Source organism: Melanotaenia boesemani, chromosome 19 (assembly GCF_017639745.1).
Source record: "Melanotaenia boesemani isolate fMelBoe1 chromosome 19, fMelBoe1.pri, whole genome shotgun sequence".
Lineage (NCBI taxonomy): Eukaryota > Metazoa > Chordata > Actinopteri > Atheriniformes > Melanotaeniidae > Melanotaenia > Melanotaenia boesemani.
Genome location: NC_055700.1, coordinates 11,394,145 through 11,418,004, shown reverse-complemented (window position 1 = coordinate 11,418,004; position 23,860 = coordinate 11,394,145). Strand labels below are relative to the sequence as shown.

Here is a 23,860-nt window from a genome sequence, read left to right as displayed (position 1 = left end):
TTTTACTCGTGAATCAACATGTTCAGTTAATAGTGATTTCATATGTTGAGTTTAGGTCCGATGTCTTCTGTTATCTGAAGGCTGGATCTGGATTTGGTCCATTGTTGAAGGTAAAGTTAATGGGACCTTTAAGGACAATCAATGGCGGGTAGAGACTGATCGCTGGAGTAAAAGCAGAGACCATTAAACTCATTAGACCAGGAAAAGAAATAACAAGATGTGTGGCTATTGAAACGTCGGCGTTTTAAAGTGATTGTAAGCATAAAATCGGCACTTTCATTATGACTTGGAGAAGTAAACGTGAATAGATGGAGGGAAGTACTTCTTTGAGAACAGTAAAATCAACGATCTGTCAAAGCTGTTTAACTTTTTACACGCCATTGTGGGGGTTTTGCTTATTTTATAACAATCACAGCTTTTGAAGTTGATCAGTTTGTATTGATCTAAAGAATATGAAGATACTGACACCACAAATGCTATTCAACATTGTGTTTTTTATGAGGTCTTGACCATGTCATTGTTTTCTTTGAATTTGTGCTAAATCTCTAAGTCAGCATGTCAATAAAAGTGAATATAATGTATAATGCATAAGCTATTGCAGTTTCTCAGTGATCAGGGTTATGACTTGAGGTGGATTATTTCATAATTCAGTTTTAAAAGCTAGAGTTTGATTAACTATGATTAATGACTTTGCGCTTTTGCATGAAAACTGCCCTCGGTTATTTTTTAAGTAATTAAACTAAAGCATTAAAAGCAGCTCTAGGTTAATCGGTTTCATTTTGACACATAACATAATTCAGATATTCCTGGAAAAAGAGGGGTATTGAAAGGTAGACATCATCTTCAGTCTGCACAAAACAAGAAACTCACCCAAGCATGCTGATACATGCTGTCATGTATTTGCTTCTTGTCTGAGTAAGTTCATAATTTCAGTCTTCAGGAAACACCTTTGATTTTTTTTTTTTTTTACCTGTCTGTATGGTATGAAACACTGTGCTGACTAAGATTTTTTCTTTAATGTTACAAGAAGAAATTCTAGATGTTTCTCATCTGAAACTCCTTTTCAAAGATGACAGACTGATCCGTTCTGGTACTACTTCCTTTTAGTTTATTACTGTTAAACAAAGCGTTAACTCTGTGTTTTTTGAAAGGGGGTCTGTAAACATTTTGGACTTGTTGAATCCCCCATGGGAAAACAAATGGCATCTGCTAACTGCTAATGAGATCTCATCAAGACTGACAGGGAGCATCAATCTCACTGTCAACATTCAGCTCCAAAGATAGCATTTAGTCCTGCTCTCTGACCGCTCGGTCTCTTTGAACACCTAAACCACACAGCCAGTTACTCACTCATTCCTATCTTGACCTATGCATCTAAACAAATTGGGGGTTTAACTAATTTATATTATGCAGCTTTTAAAGCATTATTGACTCATTTACTCTAAAAATTAGCATCATATGATACAACTTTTGCTGTATTTGAGAACCTTAAAACTAAACTTGATCCTTTCACTGGCCTGTCATATTGCCTATGTCTATAAATAACTTTTATATGCAACACATTTCTTCCTGGGATGCAATCAATGAAGCAGGATTCCTGGTGGTCAAAGGCATGAATAATTTAACTTGGTGCAACACTTCGTGTGTCTTTTAATGGCTCCTCACTTTCTGTAATACACCAGGTGCATCCCTGTGAAATGCCACAGGTCATTTGTTTGTTTGTGTCTCTGTGATCAAGCAGAAGTGGAAATGGGTTGGTTGTCATAGTGACCGCTGCAGCCAGATTTGTTATGTGAAAGAGGTACAGACCTTCATCTCCAGCCTGTCTGATGTGACGTGACAGCAGAGTGCTGGTGACCATTATCCACAGGTTGAATCAGGATACAGAGCTGTTATTTCTAAAAATGAAATTTTACTCAAAAACTTGTTTTTTTTAGTTCATATTTAACACATTTTTAGTTTGAATTTTGCAGTACTTGCAAAGAATAACAGAATATGACATTTAAAGGGCAGTTTTCACAAAAAACTGACTGCATCATCTGATCATTTTTGTGCCTTATAAATAGTTTAGAGGCTAATTATTATTCAGTCCATCCATCTAGTGCTAATACAGAGATTAAAAAATATGCTTTAACTATATGTGCTTGTGAGGTAGAGGTAATTTCCAGGATTTAATAAGTAAGTGTTATCTGGATATTATCTGGAAGCTTGTATAATAACATCTACCAAGGCCGAAACATAGGAATATTTTAGATAAGGTGGACAGACACATTGGAGTTAGATTAAAAAAAATGTGCCTGATAAGACTTACATGACCTTTGCAGTCAATCAACTATAACTTAGCTACATGTGAATTAAATCAGAGCTGCTTTTCTGTTTTTCTCTTTATTATCTGAACAGGGGGAGACAGAGAGCGGATGACAGCCAACCATGAGACCTATCTTCTTATGGCCAGCACCCAGAATGACATGGAGGATTGGGTGAAAACGATCCGGAGAGTCATCTGGGCACCTTTTGGAGGAGGTTAGTTGGTGTAAGCAGAATTGTTTTTAATAGTCTGCTAATTGTAGATTTGAACAACCTCTGAAGGTTAATGTTAATGATGCTAGTTTTAAATAAAAGTTTTGGAGGACGGATAATTGTTTATATTAATTCTGTGTGCAAAAATGATTGAACATGGCATAATTCTGACTAAATTATGACATACTAAGTGCAGACATAATGTTTAACCGTGCTGAAACTAAAAAGATGCTTTGTGCTCAACAGTGTGGAGCCAATATGGATTCTGTTAAAGCCACTTTTCTAACACAATGAAATATGCTTCACCCCATTTCATAACTTTTCTATTAAAAATTAACTGGTTTGAAACCTGAAAAAACAACATCAGTAGGCACGTTCCTAAATAGAACCAGTTAAGTGAAGATGCAAGATGCTTTAATTGTTCTCGTGGTTACTCCTGACTTCGGTGGAATTAGCGTGCAGATTATTGAGTCTCCCGCTGTGCTGCTGTGGCTTGTTTTTGACTGTCCTGGCAGAGATTGGCCTACATTGTGTATGAGTGGGGCACAAGTGCAGCATTTGTACCCAGACGGGCAGTTCAGGCAGCTTTCGTTGACAAAGTGAATAGATGAGGCAGAGCTGGCCCCTCTGTTTTCAGTGCAGGGAGTTTGATGTCTATTGCAGTTGACTGCTCTTCAAAAGGACGAGCCATTTGTCAAAGATGCCACAGGAAAGGTGGCTCCATGTTGGACCGGAGCTGGGCTTCCCCAGCTTCATGCACACACATTTTTATATACAAATGGCACACACATAAGCCTTTTACATTTTGCTGTAGCAGCAGTGACTAACCGAGCCCTGATTGGCTGATGAAGATTCCTGTGTTGGGATGAAGAAACAGTTGGACAAGAGAGTGTGTGAAGACAGACCTTTTTAAAATGTGCAGCTGTGGCTTCTCCATCTGGATCCTTGGAGATTTATTTAATGGTAAATACCAGATGTTTATTTGTAGTTGGGGAAAGTACTTAGAGTTTGATTAACGGGATGTAGAAGATTAGAAAGAACTCAGGAAAGCAAAGGATCCCATCATTGACAGTTCTCTTTTGTTTAGTCCCTTTGTAAAAATTATGTCTATATGAATCTCTAGAAACAAATATCTGTGTATAAATGTAAAAAATCTGTAGAAGACAGGTACTTTTCTTTTTTTTCCTCTCTTTTTTTTTTTTTTTGGCGTCGCCTTAATTTTAATTTGCCATCTGAGTAGTATTGAGTGATCATTATTGAAAGGTGTTGATTGCACAAGAATCTGAATGTGTCATCACTGTGTTTTAGGTGCATTCACATCTTGTTGCTGTCATGCAAAAACTCTCATGTGCAAAATGAAACATCTTTGGCAACAGAGGGCAAAAAAAACATTGATCTTAAGGTAGTTTGACATTTCCTTATCAAAATTGGTAGCATGTAGGAAGGGCAATGATTTCAGGTTCTCCAGACAGTTTATAGATCCAAGAGATTTTATTAAAAGCTCCTATTACTGTTATTATTATTATTATTATTATTATTGAAAAAAAATAAAGTCAGATATAAAGGATGACCAATGCTATCGATTTGTGGAAGAAATAGGGGAAAACAGAGCAATGGCTACACTGGTGTTGCAAACAGTTTTTGTCCTGAGAATTAAAATGTAATATTTTTTCAAATACACTATTATTCAAAAGTTTGGGGTCACTTTGCCATAGGATTCAATAGGGAAGTGACCCCAAACTTTTGATTTGTAGTGTATTTGTCCTGCTGTGACTGATTTTTAATATGTAATGTGTATACTGGTGGCAGGGTTTAGATGACATATTAATAATATTATATTTTGTAATATGAAATTTTTTTATTATCAATATTTGTTCACTTCTCCTGATGTGCTTTGGTTCAGATATCTATAATGGCACATACATTTTTAACACTTATAGAATATGAATACATGGCATATGGTAAATAAGTACATTAATTAAATATTTGTTAGTCTTTAATCCTTATTCATTAAATGCACACAAAACAAAGTGGATGAATGAAAGGAAAAATTATCTAATGTTTGTGTGGCTGACAGAACCTGAGAGTACTGAACTAAATTAAACTGATTGCAGAGCATTAGGAGGTGTCACTCCTGCGTGCTTGAGTCTTGTTATGGTACAGCTAGTATAGCAAACATGCAAAAAAACACCACGCTGCATAAGCTGGTGCACACACACTGTTACATGTGACCCTGGAAAACATTCCTACACTCATGACTAGAATGTCTGGAGGGGTGACCTCATTTTTATTCAGTCACTTTTTCTCACTTGTTCTTGTACGGCTTACATGAGGACACAAATGGTTGTTTTTTGTGTTGGAGAACAGCTTATTTAGGTTTTACTTTTTACGTTTGGAAAATGGACACAGCTTCAATTATTTATTGAAGTATTTGCTGTTTTGTCTTGTTTGGATTGCTGTAAAGCGAAAGACTTCTGTGCCGTTTCTCTTTAGGTCGCTTGTTTTCAACAAAGGCCGTTTTATTAGAGAAAGCGGTTTGACTTCTCTGCTCAGACACATGCATCCTTTTATTTCAGCTGTGCTGTTTTTTTGCTTTCAGTCCTAACTTCAAAGAAATATGTTTTTAGAAGATGCTGGCGTACAGGCGCTTTAAATTTTGCACCTCTGGAATATTATCTTATCAAAAGTTCATTAATGGGCATCTCTTTCAGAAGCTAACTAGGTGTATCTTTTTTAAGAGGGGTGAGTACCACAGCATGTATTATTCATCCAAATCAAACTGTTTTAAATTATTCAAAAACTTCAATTCTGATTTCTGATGTGCAAAAATGTGTATTTCAGCCACAATTTTTGTGTTTATATTGTGCCCTGTTGTTTTTAAGGTGGTAGCTTACTGTGTAAAGTGCTGTCAAGTGCACGAGGACCCTGATAAGCTCAGTCACTGTACCTTGTGGTACCACGTGTGCGATTGTGTTTGAGTAGCCTCAGTCTCTGTCTGGAGACCGGAAAAGTATGCAGATCTGAATCTCTCAGGAAGGCCGCCTTAATCCCCTCTTGTGTTGCATCCACATGAGATGGCTGCAAATGGAAATCAGCCTCGGACAAAGGGTGAGAGGTGTTCAGCAGGAAGTTAGAGATTTGATCATCAGACTAAGCCCCTGTGTGTGTGTGTGTTTTAAGCTTAGTCTGTCAACCTAACATAATTTTGCCTTTTTTTTAAGTGATTGATTTAATTGCTCTTGTTTCTGTTGTTTTAACTGTTGTTTAAAAGCTTATTTAGTTCATGTCTCTTTTATTTATTTATTTTATTTTTTCCCAAAATCATCAAATTATACACCAATCAGCTACAATGTAAAAGCCATCAGCGCTGGACCCAGTATGATGTCCTGTGGGGGTTTCCATCAGGATGTTGGAAGTGTGACCTTTGAATCCTGTGGATTTTGGATAGATCCTCCATTGATCAGACAGGTTCTACTAATTCTGTGGATTTTAGATCAGACTGGGATCTGTGAAGTTCCGATATTTGATATGGATATTTTTGGTCATTTTCTACTAGATTTCTACAGTTTTTGTGATGCAGCAAGTGCACTTGCCCTGCTGGAGTTTCAATCCAAGCTATATTAAAATTAAAGCTTGATCCTTCAGAAAAAGATTTGAATTCTGGGTAAAAGGTGTAACCTTTTCATGTGGTTCTTCTTTGGTCTATTCATCCAAATCAAGCTGTCAACAGTGCCATTCTTGATGAATGTTGTTTTCCTAACAACCCTGAACTGACGTGGTGACTGTCATAGGGGATATTCATAAACACAATCATCAAAGACTTTGCAATGCTTTGCAGGGATCTTCGGTCAGAAGTTGGAGGAGACTGTGCGGTATGAGCGCCGGTTTGGGAACAAGCTTGCCCCTATGCTGGTCGAGCAGTGTGTGGATTTCATTCGGCAGTGGGGCCTTCGAGAAGAGGGTCTATTCAGGCTGCCGGGACAGGCCAACCTGGTTAAAGAGCTGCAGGATGCTTTTGACTGCGGAGAGAAACCCTCTTTTGATAGGTAAGCAAAACAGTGTAAGCATATTTGTTGATTATATTTTATCAGTGAAACTGAAAAATCTCACTGATGTCAGACCGTTGTGTAACCTGCACCTCATGGATGCTCTGATTACATAGGATTGGATGACAGAGCTTCTCCGTATCTGTGATAAAATCTACCTGCTGGTAAACAGAGGTTATAGTCTATCTTCATGTTTGGTGGTATATACTTGTGCAACACACCTCTATTAATTTTTCAACAGAGAAATATATGAGTGATGGAACACACCCCCCTTCATCCATCTTTTAATCCATGTGCCACTCCCTCCATCTAACCTGAGAACCATAAATATAACCTGGATGGAACTATCTAGATCCAGACTGTACATCAACAGTGCTACACCTCCTATAAACATGGAGCATAAAATCACACTTTGTGCCACCTTAATGTCAGCCACACATTTCTACCTTCCTTAATCTGCTTTGCGATGGTATTGACTACACCCTCCTCTTCCTCTGCCAACGTCCGTTTGTTCCAAACTGCCCCTCACTTTGCTGACTCCCTCATTAGCCCTTGTGAACCCCCTGCCTGCTTCACCATCTGCCTTGTTGTTAGCTCATTCCCGTTGCCAAGCCCCTGTTGGAAATCCTCTTGTTTTTCTTTTTTTGTTGTTGGATCATCTAAGCTGCCTGCACACTGTCCCCCTCTATTACATACCTCTGTGGTTTAGGTCCTAAATTCTGGTCTTAGTTTTTTCATATTCTACTGATGCTTCAGTGGTTATTCTATTCTACAGTCATTTAGCAGACGCTTTTATCCAAAGCGACTTACATTTGAGAGTAAGAACAACACAAGCATGAATTCAAACAAGATGGGACGTCATAATTAAGTGATAGTCAGACCGCTTTTGAGTCCAGTTGGACCCAGGTGCTGTCATGTAGTGCTAGTGCAGTGCATATAATTTTTTTTTTTTTTTTTTTTTTTTTAGTCATTTTATTTAAATACAGGATCACGATTTCATCACACAATATCATCTTGGGCATAAGTGCACACAGCTTCTTCAGTACTTGGTTGAGCCAAAAAGCTGGACAAATCTTTCTAACTCATTTAGTTAAGCTAAATGTGGAAATGCTCCTTAAACAACTGAGTCTATAGCTTGGTCTTAAAAGTGGATACGGACTCTGCGGATCGGACGGAGTTTGGTAGATCGTTCCACCACCGGGGAACAACAGAGGAGAAGAGTCTAGCCACAGATTTTGCGCCACGTTGTGGTGGGAGCACTAGGCGTCTTTCACTGGCAGAGCGTAACTTTCGAGAGGGAGTGTAGCTCTGGATTAAGGAGTGAAGGTAGACCGGAGCCGTTTGGGTTATTGTTTTGTAAGCCAGAAGCAGAGCTTTGAATTTGATGCGTGCTGCAACTGGAAGCCAGTGAAGAGCAATTAGCAGCGGAGTGACATGAGCTCTTTTGGGCTGGTTGAAGATCAGACGTGCTGCTGCGTTCTGGATCATCTGCAGAGGTTTAACTGAGCATGCAGGCAGGCCAGCCAGTAAGGAGTTGCAGTAGTCAATGCGTGAAATGACCAGAGCCTGGACCAGGAGCTGGGTCGTGTGTTCAGTCAGGTAGGGTCTGATCCTCCTGATGTTGTAGAGAGCAAATCGGCAAGACCGGGAAACCGAGGCAACATGGTCCTTAAAGGTCAGCTGGTTGTCTACCATGACACCAAGATTCCTGGTAGAAGATGTAAGCACTAGTGTGATTGAGTCAAGTTGCACACTTATCTGTGGCGGTAAAGAAGGACTGGCTGGAAAGACAATAAGCTCAGTCTTGGACAGATTTAGCTGAAGGTGGCGATCCTTCATCCATGCAGAGATATCAGCAAGGCATGCTGATATTCGCATTGAGACGGTTGTGTCATCAGGTGGGAAAGAAAGGAAAAGCTGAGTGTCATTTGCATAGCAGTGGTAGGAGAAACCATGAGAGCTAATGACTGCACCGAGTGAGGAGGTGTATAGGGAAAAGAGAAGAGGGCCGAGCACCGAGCCCTGAGGCACCCCTGTTGTCAGCCCATGTGATCTGGACATTTCCCCTCGGTTATATTTATCAGATTGTGTAAAAATAAAAACAAATATGTTTGATTTAAGGACTTAAATGTTCACCCACTTCCTACAGTAGTAGTCATGTTTAGCTCTCTTCAGGACTTTCATTTTACTTATCTCTGATAAATGCTGACCTTGCCCTTCATGCTATCAGTGTCTTGTCTCTGTCAACAGTAACACGGATGTGCACACAGTAGCTTCCCTACTGAAGCTGTACCTCAGAGAGCTGCCGGAGCCCGTCATCCCTTTCCAAAAGTATGAAGAATTCCTGGCCTGTGCCAAACTCCTTGGGAAAGATGAGGAAATGGTAAGAAATAAGACATGAAGAATATCTTTTTTGCTCTTAAATTCCCTACCTGCAATTCTATCACTGTATGCAAATATCTGCTGGATTCAACTTATATGTCAACCAAAGTTAGCATTAAAAAAGTCCCGACATAAGTTTTGTTCTGTGGCATAAATCTGGCCTTCTGCCCCCCAGCTTCCCCAGCTCTGTTTTGTCATTTCCTCTCACAATGACTTTGTTGTGCCTGCTTAATTTTTAACATCTGACTAAGATCTTATTCGCTCATTCACATAAGGCACAGTCAGCAGCCGGGCATCGGTCATATGCTGCCTCACAGTGCCCAAAACTGTTTCCTCTTCTTCAGTCTTTAAAAAGTTTGTGGATTTTTTTTTTTTTATGAGAGTGAGTGTGGGTGTGCTTCTGTTTACCAATGCAGAATTACTCTATGCCTTTTAATGTAGACAAGAACTTACCTCCTTTTTAAGTCCCACAGAACTTAGAAAAAAAGAGGGAACAGACTTTAGATTATAAACAAATAGTCATTCAAGCAAAACAAGCTGCTGTTGTCAGTGTAGTAAGACTGGTTATGTATTTCATGGATGTTTATTAGTAACACATCAGTTTTAAATGTCCATCTTTCATCCGCAGGGAATGAAGGAGTTGAGAAGGCTTGTGGAAAGTCTACCTCCAGTGAACTACAACCTTCTCAAGTACATCTGCAGGTACTGCAGAAGTGGATACAATTCAAATTGTGACAAATGGTTACCAGTAAAAAGTTCATATTTGCCTTTTATTGCAGATTTCTTGATGAAGTCCAGTCATATTCAGGTGTGAATAAAATGAGCGTCCAGAACTTGGCAACAGTCTTTGGGCCAAATATCTTGAGGCCAAAGATTGAGGACCCAGTAACAATTATGGAAGGTCAGTTTTTAGAAGCATCAGTTACATGTCTCTTTAAATAATTTATTTTAGTGCCGTTCTGATAATGATGTACATTTTTATTTGTCAGGAACCGTTCTGGTCCAGCAGCTCATGGCTGTTTTGATTGGCCACCATGATGTGCTTTTCCCCAGAGATGAAGACAGCCCCACTGCACTTGAACTTGCCAACAACAACATTGAACTGACGCGGCGACAAGCCACCACAACTACCTCCACCATTGCAACAGTGTCTCAGAATGCCGAGAACAACAACACACAAGTGGTGCGGCAGTGTGTTTGGGAAGTACCCGAGTCTCCACACCGACAGCATGCAGAAAACAGTGGCACCCCACGATCTACGAGCCCCCGTAATGTTGTCACAGGTCGCTTTGACAGCACCCGCAGTCCACCACTGACTGTGAAAAAGAACCCAGCCTTCAGTAAAGGCAGTGGGATTGTTACAAACGGCTCCTTCAGCTCCTCACCCTCGTCAGATCCAACTTTAGATAAGAGCCAGGCTCTGACAGGAGGTGCTTGCCTACCAGTGCGTCGTAGTGGGACGCTCAAAAGCTCGGGCACAAAAATGGGCACCAGTGGTGTTACGAGTGGAGGCAGTCCTGCGGGAAATGGGACTAGCATCGTGCGCTTGGGCATTTCCAGCTCTGACGTGGTCACGGGAAGTCTAAACAGTCGCAACAGTCTTTGGCCGCAAAATGGCTGCGTCATGCTTCGGGAAGGCAACAAAACACGTGACTGCTCCAGTGGGGATCAAACAACCAATCAGAATCGTCTGTCCACGTATGATAATGTCCAGTTAAACCATCAGAACCTGCAGCAGCAAAATCAGATCACCAACATGTGTCTAAGCAACAGCTGTGAGGACAAGCAGAGCGTGGACAGTGCCACCTGGTCCACTTCTTCCTGCGAAATCTCTCTCCCTGATAACTCCACTTCGTGTCGCTCCTCCACCACCACCTGCCCAGAGCAGGACTTCTACGGAGGCCACTTTGAAGACTTGGATGGGCCTGCGCAGGACAATGAGCCTGGTCAGTCTGGTGGAGGAGGAGAGGGAGGTGGCAGGAGCAGCAACAGAGAAGAAAGTGGAGATGGAGCAGGGGGCAGCAGTCGGGGCAGCAACAATAGTGATACCAGTGATGGTTTCACTGTTGGTAATGGACCTGGCAGCCACAGTGCTCTGCACAGTCTTGTGGCCAGTCTTAAACAGGAGATGCATAAGCAAAAGGCAGAGTATGAGGCCAGGATAAAAAGGTAAGGCTGCATAATAAAAAGCAGCATTTTCCCAGCTTACTGACATTGGGATGCCTGCCTTTTGGGCTGCAGTGAAGTTTTCTCTACAGTTTATCATTCAGGCAGCTGTACAGTGAAATTAAAAGGCCACAATTGAAAGCACAATGAAAAGTACAAATAAGGAATTACAGTTAGTTTTTACCTTCACTTTTAAGCATAATGTAAGTCCTACTGTGTTTTTTTTTTTCTACAGTTTGATTTCACTAAATGTTTAAGTGATCGCCGATCTTAATCATTCAGGATATTTTTTTCTGACCACGTTTCCTCCTGTAAGATGAAGGTTTGTCACTATCCTTCCAGTTTTTAATAATGCATTAGACAATTCTAAACTCAATTTTAGTAGTTTCAGCATCATTTTAGCTCTTTTTTTCTTTGCTTGATGCCAATTATTTGACCTTTCTGAAACAGATTAACAGAAACCACAAGATGTGTCTTTCGTCATGCTTGCTTAAGAAATGAAAAGTTACTCACTGCATCAGTTAGGGTTAAAGAACTAGTGCCAGCTGAAAAATTATCATCCATTGGTGACTTATTTGGACGGGCAGTGTATATAAACTAAGAAAAACACTGTCACCAAATCTAAATCTGCTCTTTAGCTCAGTATTAAGACATAAACTTGTTTTGGCAAGAATTAGCTTGTTAGCATGTTCTCATAGTTTGACTTTTTTGTCCCTAAAATTGTAGCCATACCCTGGTAGTAATACAGGAGGTTTGCAAGAATTCACTGAACCTGAGTGAATGTGGACAGTAAGAGCTAGGAGAAGCTGGCACTTCCAGTTGCCATGGTTACCATGTGTAAATGGCATCCTGCTCTGCAGGGAAGAGCTTCGGATACAAAGCTGATGCACAGCAGAGATTGCTTGATGTCAAACAAAACTGTGATCCTTTTTTTTTTTTTTTCTTTTTTGACCTTGCATTCGCTTTTACCATTTTCTGTGAAGAAGTTATTTGCCCCAAACTAATCGAGAAAGACCGTGTCTTTCAGAATTTCATGTCATTTTAAGTTATAGATAATCTGACGTATCAAGTTTGTTAGTTCTACTTAATATATTAATGAGTTTAATTACTTTACATGACATATCAGCAGTATCTGCTGTCAACATCATCAGTTCAGGCTAGGTCCCCCCCATAGCTGACAATGTATGGTTGTCGCTGAATTAACAGGTTAGCGGGTAGCGTATCACAGGTGGAATGATAGCAGATAATGAACAAACAGATTATTTTCAATATGACTATAATAATAAAACAAAGACATTGCTATGAGTAGTATTGACTTCAAGGAATATGTTCACATCTTCTCTCCATTTACTTTCTCTCTGATCTTCTCTGACAATACAGCATTTTATTTCTCCAGATGGCTTTTTATAAAATCATCAGTGCATCTCATTCAAATCACCTCCTGTTGACTTGATTTCTGCATAATTTCCTGTTATTTGTCCAAAAGTGTAAACCACCGAATATTTTTTTTCACAGAAGAAACGGACAAAAACATGATCCAGTTTGATGAAGTTGGGCACGGACTTTGTTAATCCCATAAATATTTTAGTGTTAGGTCCAAACTGTGACACAGTGAAGGTTTAGAAGCTTTGGTAGAAGTCCAAACATCCAGGCCAGGCCTGTCAGATGTCAAGTGTCTTTAAGTTGCAGCCAAGTTGCTGTCTACAATTTATAAAGTTCACAAACTGCTGCTGTTCTTCTAGTATTTTGTGCTCTCAAGCTTCACTTTTCCCTCTGCTAATTCAGTGTAAACCTCCATTGCAGTTTGGAGCAGCGTAATCTGGAGCTGGAGACGGAGATGGTAAGCCTCCATGAGGAGCTGGATCAGGAGAGGAAGAAGTACACCATGGCGGAGATCAAGCTGCGCAACGCTGAGCGTGCCAAGGACGACGCCGAACGGCGAAACCAGATGTTACAGAAAGAGATGGAGCAGTTTTTCTCCACATTTAGTGACCTCACCGCTGCTGGCAACACTGCTGCCACCGATCCCCGCCGACCAGACCACAACAACACCATCTGGATACAGTGAAGGAAGGCTGAGAAATGCCAATGCAGACTGGAAACATTTTGTAAAATGACGTGAACACTGAAGGGACTCCATACAGGATTTGGCTGCTGAGTTAACAGCATGTTTTAAGTGAAGAAATAGGACATACAAGGCTATTGAAAGCAGACATCACCTGGAGTGATGTCAGAGTAACGTTATCTGTATATAGCATTATTTAAAGAGCTCATGGACACGCTCTAGCCTTGTCAAAAACCAATGTGGTGCTCACCCATCTACCTGGAGAGTGGAAATAAAGACCGGTTGGCTGTAGTCTGTGATGGTACTACTACTTTACATTAGCTTCCAGGGCTGGCTAGATGGGTGAGAAGGCAAAATATAAAAAGAGTGAGCATTTAAGAACATTGGACCTAAAGATGCTGACAGAATTAAGCCAAACTTCTCACTGATTTTAATAACATCCAACCAAAAACATCATGTTAATGCTAAGTGTAATTCTGTATGTGCTCATGTATGTAGAGGGAAACAATTCAGAAAAATACTGTCATGTTTGTAACGTGAAATTAAAGTAATACTTAAATGTTCATGATATTTAAGCAAAATTATCAATGTGTGATATTTTATATTAAGGTATTTCCTTGCACTTATATGTCTTGTTTAGCCTCTGCAAGTTGGTACTGAATGTTTTGTCAATGTGTGTACCATTTTAAATTGGAGAGTACGCTGTATATGTGCCCTTGCTTCTGTGCTGTTACATTTACTCATGACCAAAAGAAAATAAGGAGCCTGTTCTGTAAATATTTTATAGGTAATCATAGACACTACTTGTTGGTCTGCACTGTGGTTTGACCCATGTTCAGATGGATATGGCACGAATTAAGCTGATAGTGACTGAAGTTTTGTAGCTTGTAAAAATCCGTTTGAAAGTCTTGCACAAAAGGTCGTTGGTATAAATCCCAGATAAATTTAAAAAAATAGGTGTCTGTCTTGAATTCAACATTTCAGTTGACAAATTGTACCGTTCATATTTCCACGTGTTACTGAGCTGTTATGCTCTTGGGAATTGCAGTAACTGAATAACAATCTGTAGCTAAAATGTGAAAAAAGGAAAGTTGAGCATCAAACTTGTTAACACTGTGGATGTAAACAATCCAACTGCAAGATTCAGCAGCAAGTTGTGGGGTGCATGATGGTGCATGAGTCCACGAGGGTCAATGTAACCACCGACTGCCTGTTCAGTTACCGTATTAATGCAGTGTATTTATGTAGCCTTAAACCAAATGTCTACACACCGTGTGGATTTGCTAATGGGTACAAAACAGGAGACATCTGAGACCAGACTGGGTCTGGGTGTCTGTCAGAGGTTTATGTGTGTACATGTACATAGACCTGCTGCTGGCTGCTTCTTCTCTGGAGATAAACTCAGATTTATAAACCTGCTGCTGGTCATTGCAGGACATCTGGAATGTGCACATGGAGGGGGAAAAAGTGCCTGGACAACTAAAGAAGGGAGGAGAGCCTGTGCTTTTCATTTTGCACCCTTCACTGGGAAATAATAGGCTTATGCCACGCTGACAGTGTCACTTCATTCTGTGAATTCCACACAAAAGAGCAGATTATGAACAGAGAGCAAGATGGAGAGGACTGAGATTGTGATATATTTTCAAGATATGATACTTGATTCTCAAAGTAACCTTAAAAAGATATGACAATATGAATAAAGATCCATTTTCATGTGAGTCTCCTTTGTTATTTTACTGTGTTTCAAGGGTGCAGTTGGTTTGGAAACTCATTCAATGTGTATTGAGGAGTATGTGACACCAGTCTATCAGGGCTTAGATTGGTGGCACGGATGGAAACAGTTGAATTAGTTCTTTGAGTTTATTTTCAGCACCTCTTATGGTGTATCCTGGTCACATTAGTTTCAGGTCTTAACATTGGAAACCTAGGAGTGAACAGACATAGATGTTATAGTCAACCTTCTGTCGGGACCGTCGTGAAGCTTTTCAAGGATGCTCTTAGTGGCTTAGTGGTAGATAAAGTAGTCTTCTGACTTCTTTATCTACCAGATGTGCATCCCTTTGCTCCCTGACTCATTGTCTTTTGAAAACTTGAGGAAACATCTTGTTGAACAGCATTTTATAGGCCGTGGTTGCTGTTTCAGGAAAAGTAGATTATAAGAAGATGAAGAAACTGACAAATTGCATGAATGGAGGGCTCATGGCCGACATTAATCCATTCAATTGAGCAGGGAGAAATTCTCCACACCTATATCTCCTTTGCTCACTGAAAAAGACTAAATGTGGAATTTCTGTCTTAAATCATCCTCAAAATGAATCCCAAGGGATGAAAGTTGCATTAAAATTTGTGCATGCAGCATTTCATCCACCAACTGCTAAATAATATTCATGTTGCCTGAAAAAGACCAGAAACAAATGTGGAAAATTCCCGGGGGGAAAAAAAAAAAAAAAGAAAGGATCAACCATAGTCCAAGATCAAAGGTTTTGTTTATTTTCAATCACATACATATACTATTTGTACATACACAGTTCCTTTAAAATGTTGTGTTTACAGTAACAGCTTTCAGTATTTTTTTTCTTTTTAATTTGCATTTGTTTTGACTTTTACTTGAAACGCTATAGGCTGAAGCTTGAGATCAGCGTGAAACAGATAGTTTCTTTTTTTTTTTCTTTTTTCCAACCTGACAATGTCAAAAGAATGATTCATTAAAACAGCACAGAGTAAAAGAAACAAGAGAGAAGGAGTCGGAAAAAAACTGAAGAACAACATCACCTGATTCAGATGAGCTATACAGGGTTTCAGTCATCATAGAGTTCTACATTGAACACTTTAAAACATTTTAGCATCATCTGACCCTTGCAGTAGCTTGCCTCCCTGTCTGAGTGCAATAAAATATTATTGCATTGTTGGATTGTTATTATTTACAATATAACTTGAGAGAAAGAGGTGAAAATCAACAAGTTGGGGATCACTAGTACTGAGTCCAAAGATTTATAGTACAAGACATATCCTAACATGTGACATGTAGTCATTTTTTTTTCATATTGGCAATAAAATTATGGCTAAATGACAAACCAGTCATCCTCAGATTATAAATAAATGGCTGAAATACATTAATTTTTACGAATCTTGAAAACACAAGAGATCACATCAAGATCTTCTTGACAAAAATTAGGAGCAGGATTGATAGTTGACTTTTCTTATTCAGTGGTTAATGTGACTGAACATCAATAAACACATGAACAACTTCCAAACCCACAACTATGCCGACTCTCCAACAACATTCTTCAAAGCAATCGCACAAAAGTCTTACGGACATGTACTAGAAAGTCAGTACAGATGCCTGATCATTAAATGAGCATTTGTGCTGAATGCTGGTTAATTTTAAGAACACACACACTGATGAGCAGAGTCGCAATGGCATGCTTCACTGTGAAACCATTCATTTCTACATTCAGTGCTGACAACCCAGCTGTTTGTGTGTTAGATTCTTCTATTTCAGGCGCATTAACCAGGACCAAAAGCACCTTTTATCACAACAGAATTGTCTGGAGGGATGTCTTATAAAAAAGATCAACAGTTCACATTCAGAAAGAAAAAAAAAGACATTATTATGTGTCAATATTTCTATTCAGTGATCAGGAACATGTCAAGATACGGACAGAAGAGTGTGTTTACATGGTTCAAAATGCCCTGTAGAAAAACTGTAACATTTATGTGTATTTTGTGGTGTAGGATCCGATACAAGCTTTGGACCCGCTTTGTGAGAAATCACCAGAACATTTTTAAAACACAAAGAATTTAAAAGCTGCACCCTGTTTTTTTGTTTGTTTTGTTTTGTTTTTTAAAGATTGCCCTGGCCAGACCCTGAACAGAAAGCCAAGCTAGCCGTAGCTTATTCTGGAGACGCCAACCTCAGTCACCCTCTTAGCTCTGTGACGGTACTGTTAGTCTGTGTGTAGTTCCTGTACTATGCACGAGCCGCAGGCTGAAAGAGTGTTAACAAAGTAGCTTTCTTAAGGTGTATCATGTGGGGAGGACTTTCATAGATTGCATCTATATATCTGCAACAACCAGACCACAGCTGAACTGTCCAGACTGACTGATATGTCTTAACAGTCCTGCCTCCTCTTCTTATTACCATCATGTTTGAGCTTAAGGATTTATAACTAACAAGTGGCCACATGCACAAGTAGGAAAAATAACGTTAGTCACAGAAATGGCTTCAGGTAAATGGTGTTTTCATGCTGTTCTAAAACACAGACACTTGCATGTTTCATTAAATGTAAGCACATTCGTCACTGTCATGAGTTACAACATGATGACTCAAGTAATTCAATTATTTCTGCTAACTATGCCTGTTAGAAGGGAGTTATCCATTTAATTTGTTCTTCCCAATTAAGCTGATAGTTATAAATTCATCACATACAGTGAAAATAGTTTAAGTGAATTTTCAAACTTGTGACTTCTCTACCAGTACACCCATCACTGGCTGGCCTTTTTATACATGTGGGCATCTTTTTCCAGACGTAGGGGAGGACTTTGGAAATGATAAGTTTAAATGGTTCTATGTTAGCTGTAATCTAAAGTAACCGACAATATCTGAATATTTCAGTGAGAGAAATTGCACCGTATGTCTGCTATAAGCCTGTGCATGCAAAATATCTGTGCCTGCACTTTGGCTCAGCAGGAGAAAATTTGCTCACACAGAGATAAATTCTGCTAGAATTCTCTAGCCAGAGAAATTAAATCAAATCAAGCCAAATAATTTGAGGAAATCTGTTTTTCCTCACTACTTTCCACTTAACTTTACAGTTTGGGGACATTTTAAGGACAGTTTTAAGGCAGAGAGAGGAGAAGTTGAGGAGATTCTACCCCCAAAAAACTAAAATTAATATAGTTTCTGCATCTGCATGCTTCATTCCAAAAGGCACTTGCCATATTCAGGTTCCATCTATCAAAATAAATAATTAGGTGAGTCATTCAGCTGAGAAATCAGGCAGTTGCATTTTTATGATATAAGATTGTGTGGTATGTAGCAACAAGATGCACAGTTTTACTGATCAAGAAATCTTTGCTACGAAGTTAACACTCCTCATCCGCGTCTAAATTCTCCACTGTATCACTAATGTTTTGTTCAAAAAGTGTTTAAAGAGTCAAACAAATAGAGAGAGGTATGTTTGTGGTCATACCACACTAAAAAATATATACCTCCTTTGCTTATGAGGGTTAATGGTGCACAATGACATGCAGGGCTGTGGGTCAGCCCATGGGGTTGAGGAGGGGCTGCTCATACACTGCCAAAGGAAATAAAAGGGAAATTATTCACAAATCAGACTCCTCTTGGGAAGTCTGAGCACAATCAAAATGATGTATTTCTACATGTACTCACCCCTTAAGTCCTGAACTCAAGCCTGATATTAAATCTTTTTGGCTTGCCTGTGCTTCACCAACACACACACTTACACGCTCACATGTCTTACTGTGACCAGACACAACCCCACATGTCTGGAGTTGAGTTAGTTTACATGGTACATAAACAAAAGTCTCTATACAGACTCTTTTTAGCATACAGTGAGAGATTAGCGCTGTTTAAATCTAATCATGCAGGACTACAGCGATATACAGGGGCAACCGAGGTGGAAATTGGTGATGTGGCAAGGTGTGCTCTGTTCAGCAAAATTAGAAAAAATAAATAAAAAATAAAAATCCCAGTGTACTGGCCGTCAGTCCCACTCCATCTGCCCTTACTGCTGTACAGTATTACAGTATTTACAACGCTGTAGGTGAAAGCGACTACATGTCCCTGCAGGTTTACAACATAAAAACACAAATTAAGCAGCCTTACATTTGAGATTGTGTTTTATGAGGGAGAAAGCCTCGAGTTGAAAATGCAGCAATATCATTAAATCAGAGCTGAACACCAAAAGAGTAGAAAGTTTGTTTTTAATAATTATGAGCACAATGGACGCCCACCTTGCCACAATGATCAGTGCATAAATGCTTCTGGAAGGAATCAGGAGGACAGCAGCCAGCCAATATGCACTTTACAGGAGATGCAAGTCTAAGCACTTGGTCATTTTAGTTTGGATGCCATATACAAGATATGTGGGGTTATATAAGCAAAGCAACTAGAGGATCATTAACATATCTCAGCTCATTTACTTCTGTTTAATTACCACTGCTGTTTTTGAATGACAATGCACAGGCTTTAAATTTCATCATTTTAGATTCTGTGTCCATAGATCATCTTTTTGTTCAGAATATTTTAATTTTATCTTTACTTTTTTTTTCTTCTATTTTTTTTGTTTCTTTTTATTATTTATTTATCCTTTTTTTTACTATTATTATGTTTTTTGTTGGTCATATGGATTGAGTTCTTCACCTTTGGAAGAACATAGGGTTGCGCAGGCAGGCGGCTAGTCACCTGCAACACCCCAAGGGTCCCGCAGAGGTCTCCAGGCTGCTGTCAGTGTCTGAGGCCAGGGTCTGGTCGGTAGACATGGAGGAGATGTCGTTGATGGAGGAGGAGGGAGGGAGGCTATCGCTGCTGTTCACGGCTGCACCTGTGCTAAGGGAATCAACAGCGGAGGGGGGTTACAACGTAAAAGAGTCCTAACAGGGGCAGAAATACACACAGCAGATAATATTTGTAAGCGCACACAGAGGGCAGAGTTACTTTACTCTGACTGAGACATCAACAACATTAACAACAGCTGAGGGGCACAGTCACAATCACAGTGTGTGTATAATGAGGCAAAAGTGATTAAGTTTTGGGTCCAGTGAGCTCCACAGGAAGGTGTTATAGCAATCATTTACAAGCTAAGAAATAGCTATTTTATGGTTGTGTATTATTATAGACTCATACCTTATAATTTATGTTTTTATTAAGACATCACTTAATATCATATATGGGCATCACGTGCCAGTGTGGAAAGCAAACCGCTATGTAAATTCCTTTATTCTGTCTGCCATAAGGCTACTAAATGCACAATCGCAGAATGAACTGAATTATTATGCTATAAATTATTTTATTTGTGAACTTACTTAGCTATTGTGATCTGTGAACTATTTTTGCATCCCGCTCTGCTGTGCTGCCACTGATGGTGGTTGTGCTGATGAAAGTGAATGGTAACTGTTGCATTGTTTATTTCACTTAGAGATAAATAAATACTTTATTGATCCGGGAGGAAATTTTTGCTTTATTGTATTTCTGTTAATCCAGACAGGCTGAGTGCAAAAATGAATTGCCCTTCGGGGACTATTACGTCTTCATAGTCTAAATCTGAATATACTGGCACTTGTCAGGAATCAATTTTCTTATACTGACCTCATTTTGAAGTTTACAGAAAACATTCAGAAACTTTATCGAATATAAGTTCATTCAATCAACTTGGCTGTCATTTTGCCATTAACGATAATTCAGTGTTCAGATTAAGGGGACCCAGAAGTCCTTAAACAAACCTGAGATCCCCTGGAAGAAAAAGTCATAATGTAGAAATTTTAGCTTTGCTGTTAATGATGTCATAATTAATTATTCATTCCTTCATTATCTATACCACTTTGTCCATTAAGGGTTGCAGGAGCTATAAATTATACCAAACATATATGAAGTTAAATTTAAACAAATATCTTAAGCCATTATAAATGTATGTAATAAGACTGAAATAGACAAGTGGCTTATATTGTAAATAATTTATAGGCTTTTCTACATTAATCATGTATAATTTATTACACATTTGTGAAAGGAAAACATCTCATCACAGCAAGTTTAGTTCAGCAGTTCTGCTTGAGAGCTGTTTCCACTCAAATATCACTTTACCTTCATCAAACTCCTTTACCAGCCATAAAAAAGATGCCTGAGCAGACTGGTTGTAGGAAACTGCCCAAATATAGTGATTTAAGCAGTTTGTGTCTGTCCCGTAGCAGGCAGATGTCCAAAGTGGACCAATGAGCCCTTAAATATGTAGCTGTTGGAAACCTTTGTGCAGGCAAACATCCTTGACTGTAAAAAGAAATAAAATCCAATCTTTTTGTTATAATTCTAATTTGGGAAAACTCTAATGACTAATGATAAGCATGAAAAAATATATAACAGACAGTAAAATCTGTATCATCAGCATTAAGGATGTTGAACTGAACACACACACACACACACGGGTTATGGCTGAGTCATGTGAGCTCTCAGCTCCTCAGCTTTCCTGCTGCAGTGAAACACTGCCGTCTGCAGTTCGTCTGCACTGCGTCTGATATTCATCAGACACTACAGACAACCCCATCCACTTAATTATTCGAGGATGTAGGGATGAGAAAAGATGGGGGTTGTGTATTTGCAAGAGACAGACACAAAATGGAAGGGAAAAGAACAAATAAACAAAGCTATTGGTTAATGAGTCAAAATCATCTGATGTGCTAATTTTTACCTCATATTTCAGCCCATTAGATGCAACAAGGAGGATGACACGATTCGTATGCTAATTCACTAATGATGGTTTTAAGCTTCAGCTAAAAGAAGAAGACGCCTTAAAAGCTTTCTAAAAGAGGGAGGTTGTACAAAAGTCAGAATTTATTGTATCTGGATTGCATCTTTGTTGTCTTTGTAATAGTTATCTCTTTGAAACAACAGATGCTGCTGTCTCAACAAAAAGCCATTTAGGCAGGTCAGTGTGTTAATGTGACTCTTTACTGCCACCTTGTGGTGAATAATAAGAAAACCATCTACTCTCTTTGGAGTTTTTTTGTTTTTCTGTTTTTCTGTTTTTTTGTTTTGTTTTGTTTTTTGTTTTTTTGTTTTTTTTTCTCCCAATAGTATGAAATGTCAGCTGCAGCAGAGGATTTGGATTTCCAGGGACCACAGAACCCAAACCTTAAATCATGGTATGTTACACTCACACAAAACATTTGCTATCAAATATCAAATCAAATTCCTTAATGCCAGAAAGCATTTTAGCAGATACACTTTAGCTTCTTACATTATGACTTAACAAATAGACCAAAATAACACCACTGAACAACATTTAACTGTAGATGCAAGCAACACAGACACATGGTCAACAGCACAATGGGTTTCTCTATTTACAAGGGATAACTCCATTAAGTTTATATTAAATTCACTTACAGAGCGATTAGGCTTATGCACTGAGAGTACCTGAAGGTGAAGGTTGTCCCTTCACAACGCCATTCTTCGTTCTCTCCTCAAAGTTCATCACCTCTTTGTAGATTAGTTCTGCCAAAGTGTTCAATTATGGGATAAAAATCATTTAAAGATGTCAAAACTACACCTTATTTTACCAGTACCAGTAACTGAATACAGGAAAATAATACTGTAAGCACAAGATATACAGGTACTTAACATACTACTAGTTCACATACTTGTCATTTTTTTACTTTTTGTTAGAATAAACCGTTCTTACCTTTCCACTCTTCAATGGAGTGTTCTCGTTCATCCAGCTGCTTGTCGTAGATCTGAGGTGGAGGCTAAGATGAAGAGAGAGCATACTCCATTTTAGTAATGGTTTCAGAAAATAGCAAAGGAAAAATAAGCTAGAACATCCACACAAAAATGTCTTCAGCACAAGATTTTACAAGGTTGCATCAGAATTTTCAATATTGAAATGTACATTAATTTATACAAATATGTGGATTAAAAAAAATCTACAAGGCAAAATCTTTAAAGGTTTATCCCCAAACAATGAAAGCAAATTATGACATAATGCAACCATTGAATCTTTTGTGGCAAACTGAATTAAACACAAAAACCCACACAAAAAGACAGATATTTAATTTAAAAATGATTTTAATCTGAATGCTAAACCGAAAGCCTAAAAAGTTTCCTGCATTTCTGTAAAAACAAGATTTTAAGTAAACCTCTAACCTCAAACATTATTTTTTTTTTATGTACTGTTTATTCAAACATAGTTTAAATTTAGTTTTACTTTGAAAACATGTTTGCAGCACATACTGATGCAGAAGAAGGCTGAAATTCCTTATAATTTCTCCAGAAAGCAGGAAATGAAATGTCACACATGATTTTTGGTGAGACAACTTTCACCCAACATGCTGGGTTTTGAAGGTCAACACATGTGGATTATGAAGAAAATAAAAAAGATAGATGAATTTAAATAAACATAAGCACCTTATATACTTCTTAACACATATAATAATGATTATTTCCATAATATTCAATACAAATTGTATCATAACAGATGGTTGGGACTAAAACACTGACAGGCAATGGTATGATAAAATTATTTGGTGTGTTGTCCTGCTGAAGTGGCTTTATGCCGCTCACACATGATTTCCATTTCATCGACCGGGAAGCAGATATGCTGTCTGGCATCCAGTCAACACTTCTTATCACTCATTCATAATGATACCGACCCAAACTCTAACATCATTATCATCTCCTCTCTCAACCTCTGATATAACCTTGGAGAGACCGTTACAGGTCAGCATTGAGCAGCCACAGCAGGACACATGTTCAATTCTTCCTTAACATTAAATTAATAACTTATAAGGTAGATATTAAATTCTCTAAGATGGTGTTCATGCAGTCTTGCAGATATAAAGAAAAACAGTCTCTACGCCTTTTTTTAACTTGATTTTTTGTCCTACAATAAGGCCTTGGATTCTATATTCTGTATTTGTATGACATTTACACCTCCTCCCTTTTTATACTTAT

General features: G+C 38.8%; 2 protein-coding genes across 13 annotated transcripts in view; one reads left to right on the top strand and one right to left on the bottom strand.

The window, feature by feature from the left end:
* Window positions 1-14,897, top strand: part of arhgap24 (Rho GTPase activating protein 24) — a 69,039-nt gene extending 54,142 nt beyond the window's left edge. For all 6 annotated transcript variants that reach the window (XM_041970584.1, XM_041970585.1, XM_041970588.1 and 3 more), the window contains 7 exons: window positions 2,401-2,523; window positions 6,359-6,566; window positions 8,817-8,949; window positions 9,577-9,650; window positions 9,728-9,849; window positions 9,938-11,117; window positions 12,918-14,897. In XM_041970584.1, coding sequence (XP_041826518.1) covers window positions 2,401-2,523; window positions 6,359-6,566; window positions 8,817-8,949; window positions 9,577-9,650; window positions 9,728-9,849; window positions 9,938-11,117; window positions 12,918-13,182 — 2,105 coding nt within the window. In that variant the 3' untranslated portion in view covers window positions 13,183-14,897. The remainder of the gene's footprint in view (window positions 1-2,400; window positions 2,524-6,358; window positions 6,567-8,816; window positions 8,950-9,576; window positions 9,651-9,727; window positions 9,850-9,937; window positions 11,118-12,917) is intronic.
* A 751-nt stretch (window positions 14,898-15,648) lies between these two features.
* Window positions 15,649-23,860, bottom strand: part of mapk10 (mitogen-activated protein kinase 10) — a 40,404-nt gene continuing 32,192 nt past the window's right edge. For 4 of the 7 annotated variants that reach the window (XM_041970379.1, XM_041970380.1, XM_041970376.1 and 1 more), the window contains 3 exons: window positions 22,593-22,656; window positions 22,328-22,405; window positions 15,649-19,745 (listed from right to left, as the gene is read on the bottom strand). In XM_041970379.1, the coding sequence (XP_041826313.1) occupies window positions 19,603-19,745; window positions 22,328-22,405; window positions 22,593-22,656 (285 nt within the window). In that variant the 3' untranslated portion in view covers window positions 15,649-19,602. Of the gene's footprint in view, window positions 19,751-22,297; window positions 22,406-22,592; window positions 22,657-23,860 lie in introns of all 7 variants that reach the window. The other 3 variants (XM_041970381.1, XM_041970382.1, XM_041970383.1) reach the window with 3 other exon arrangements.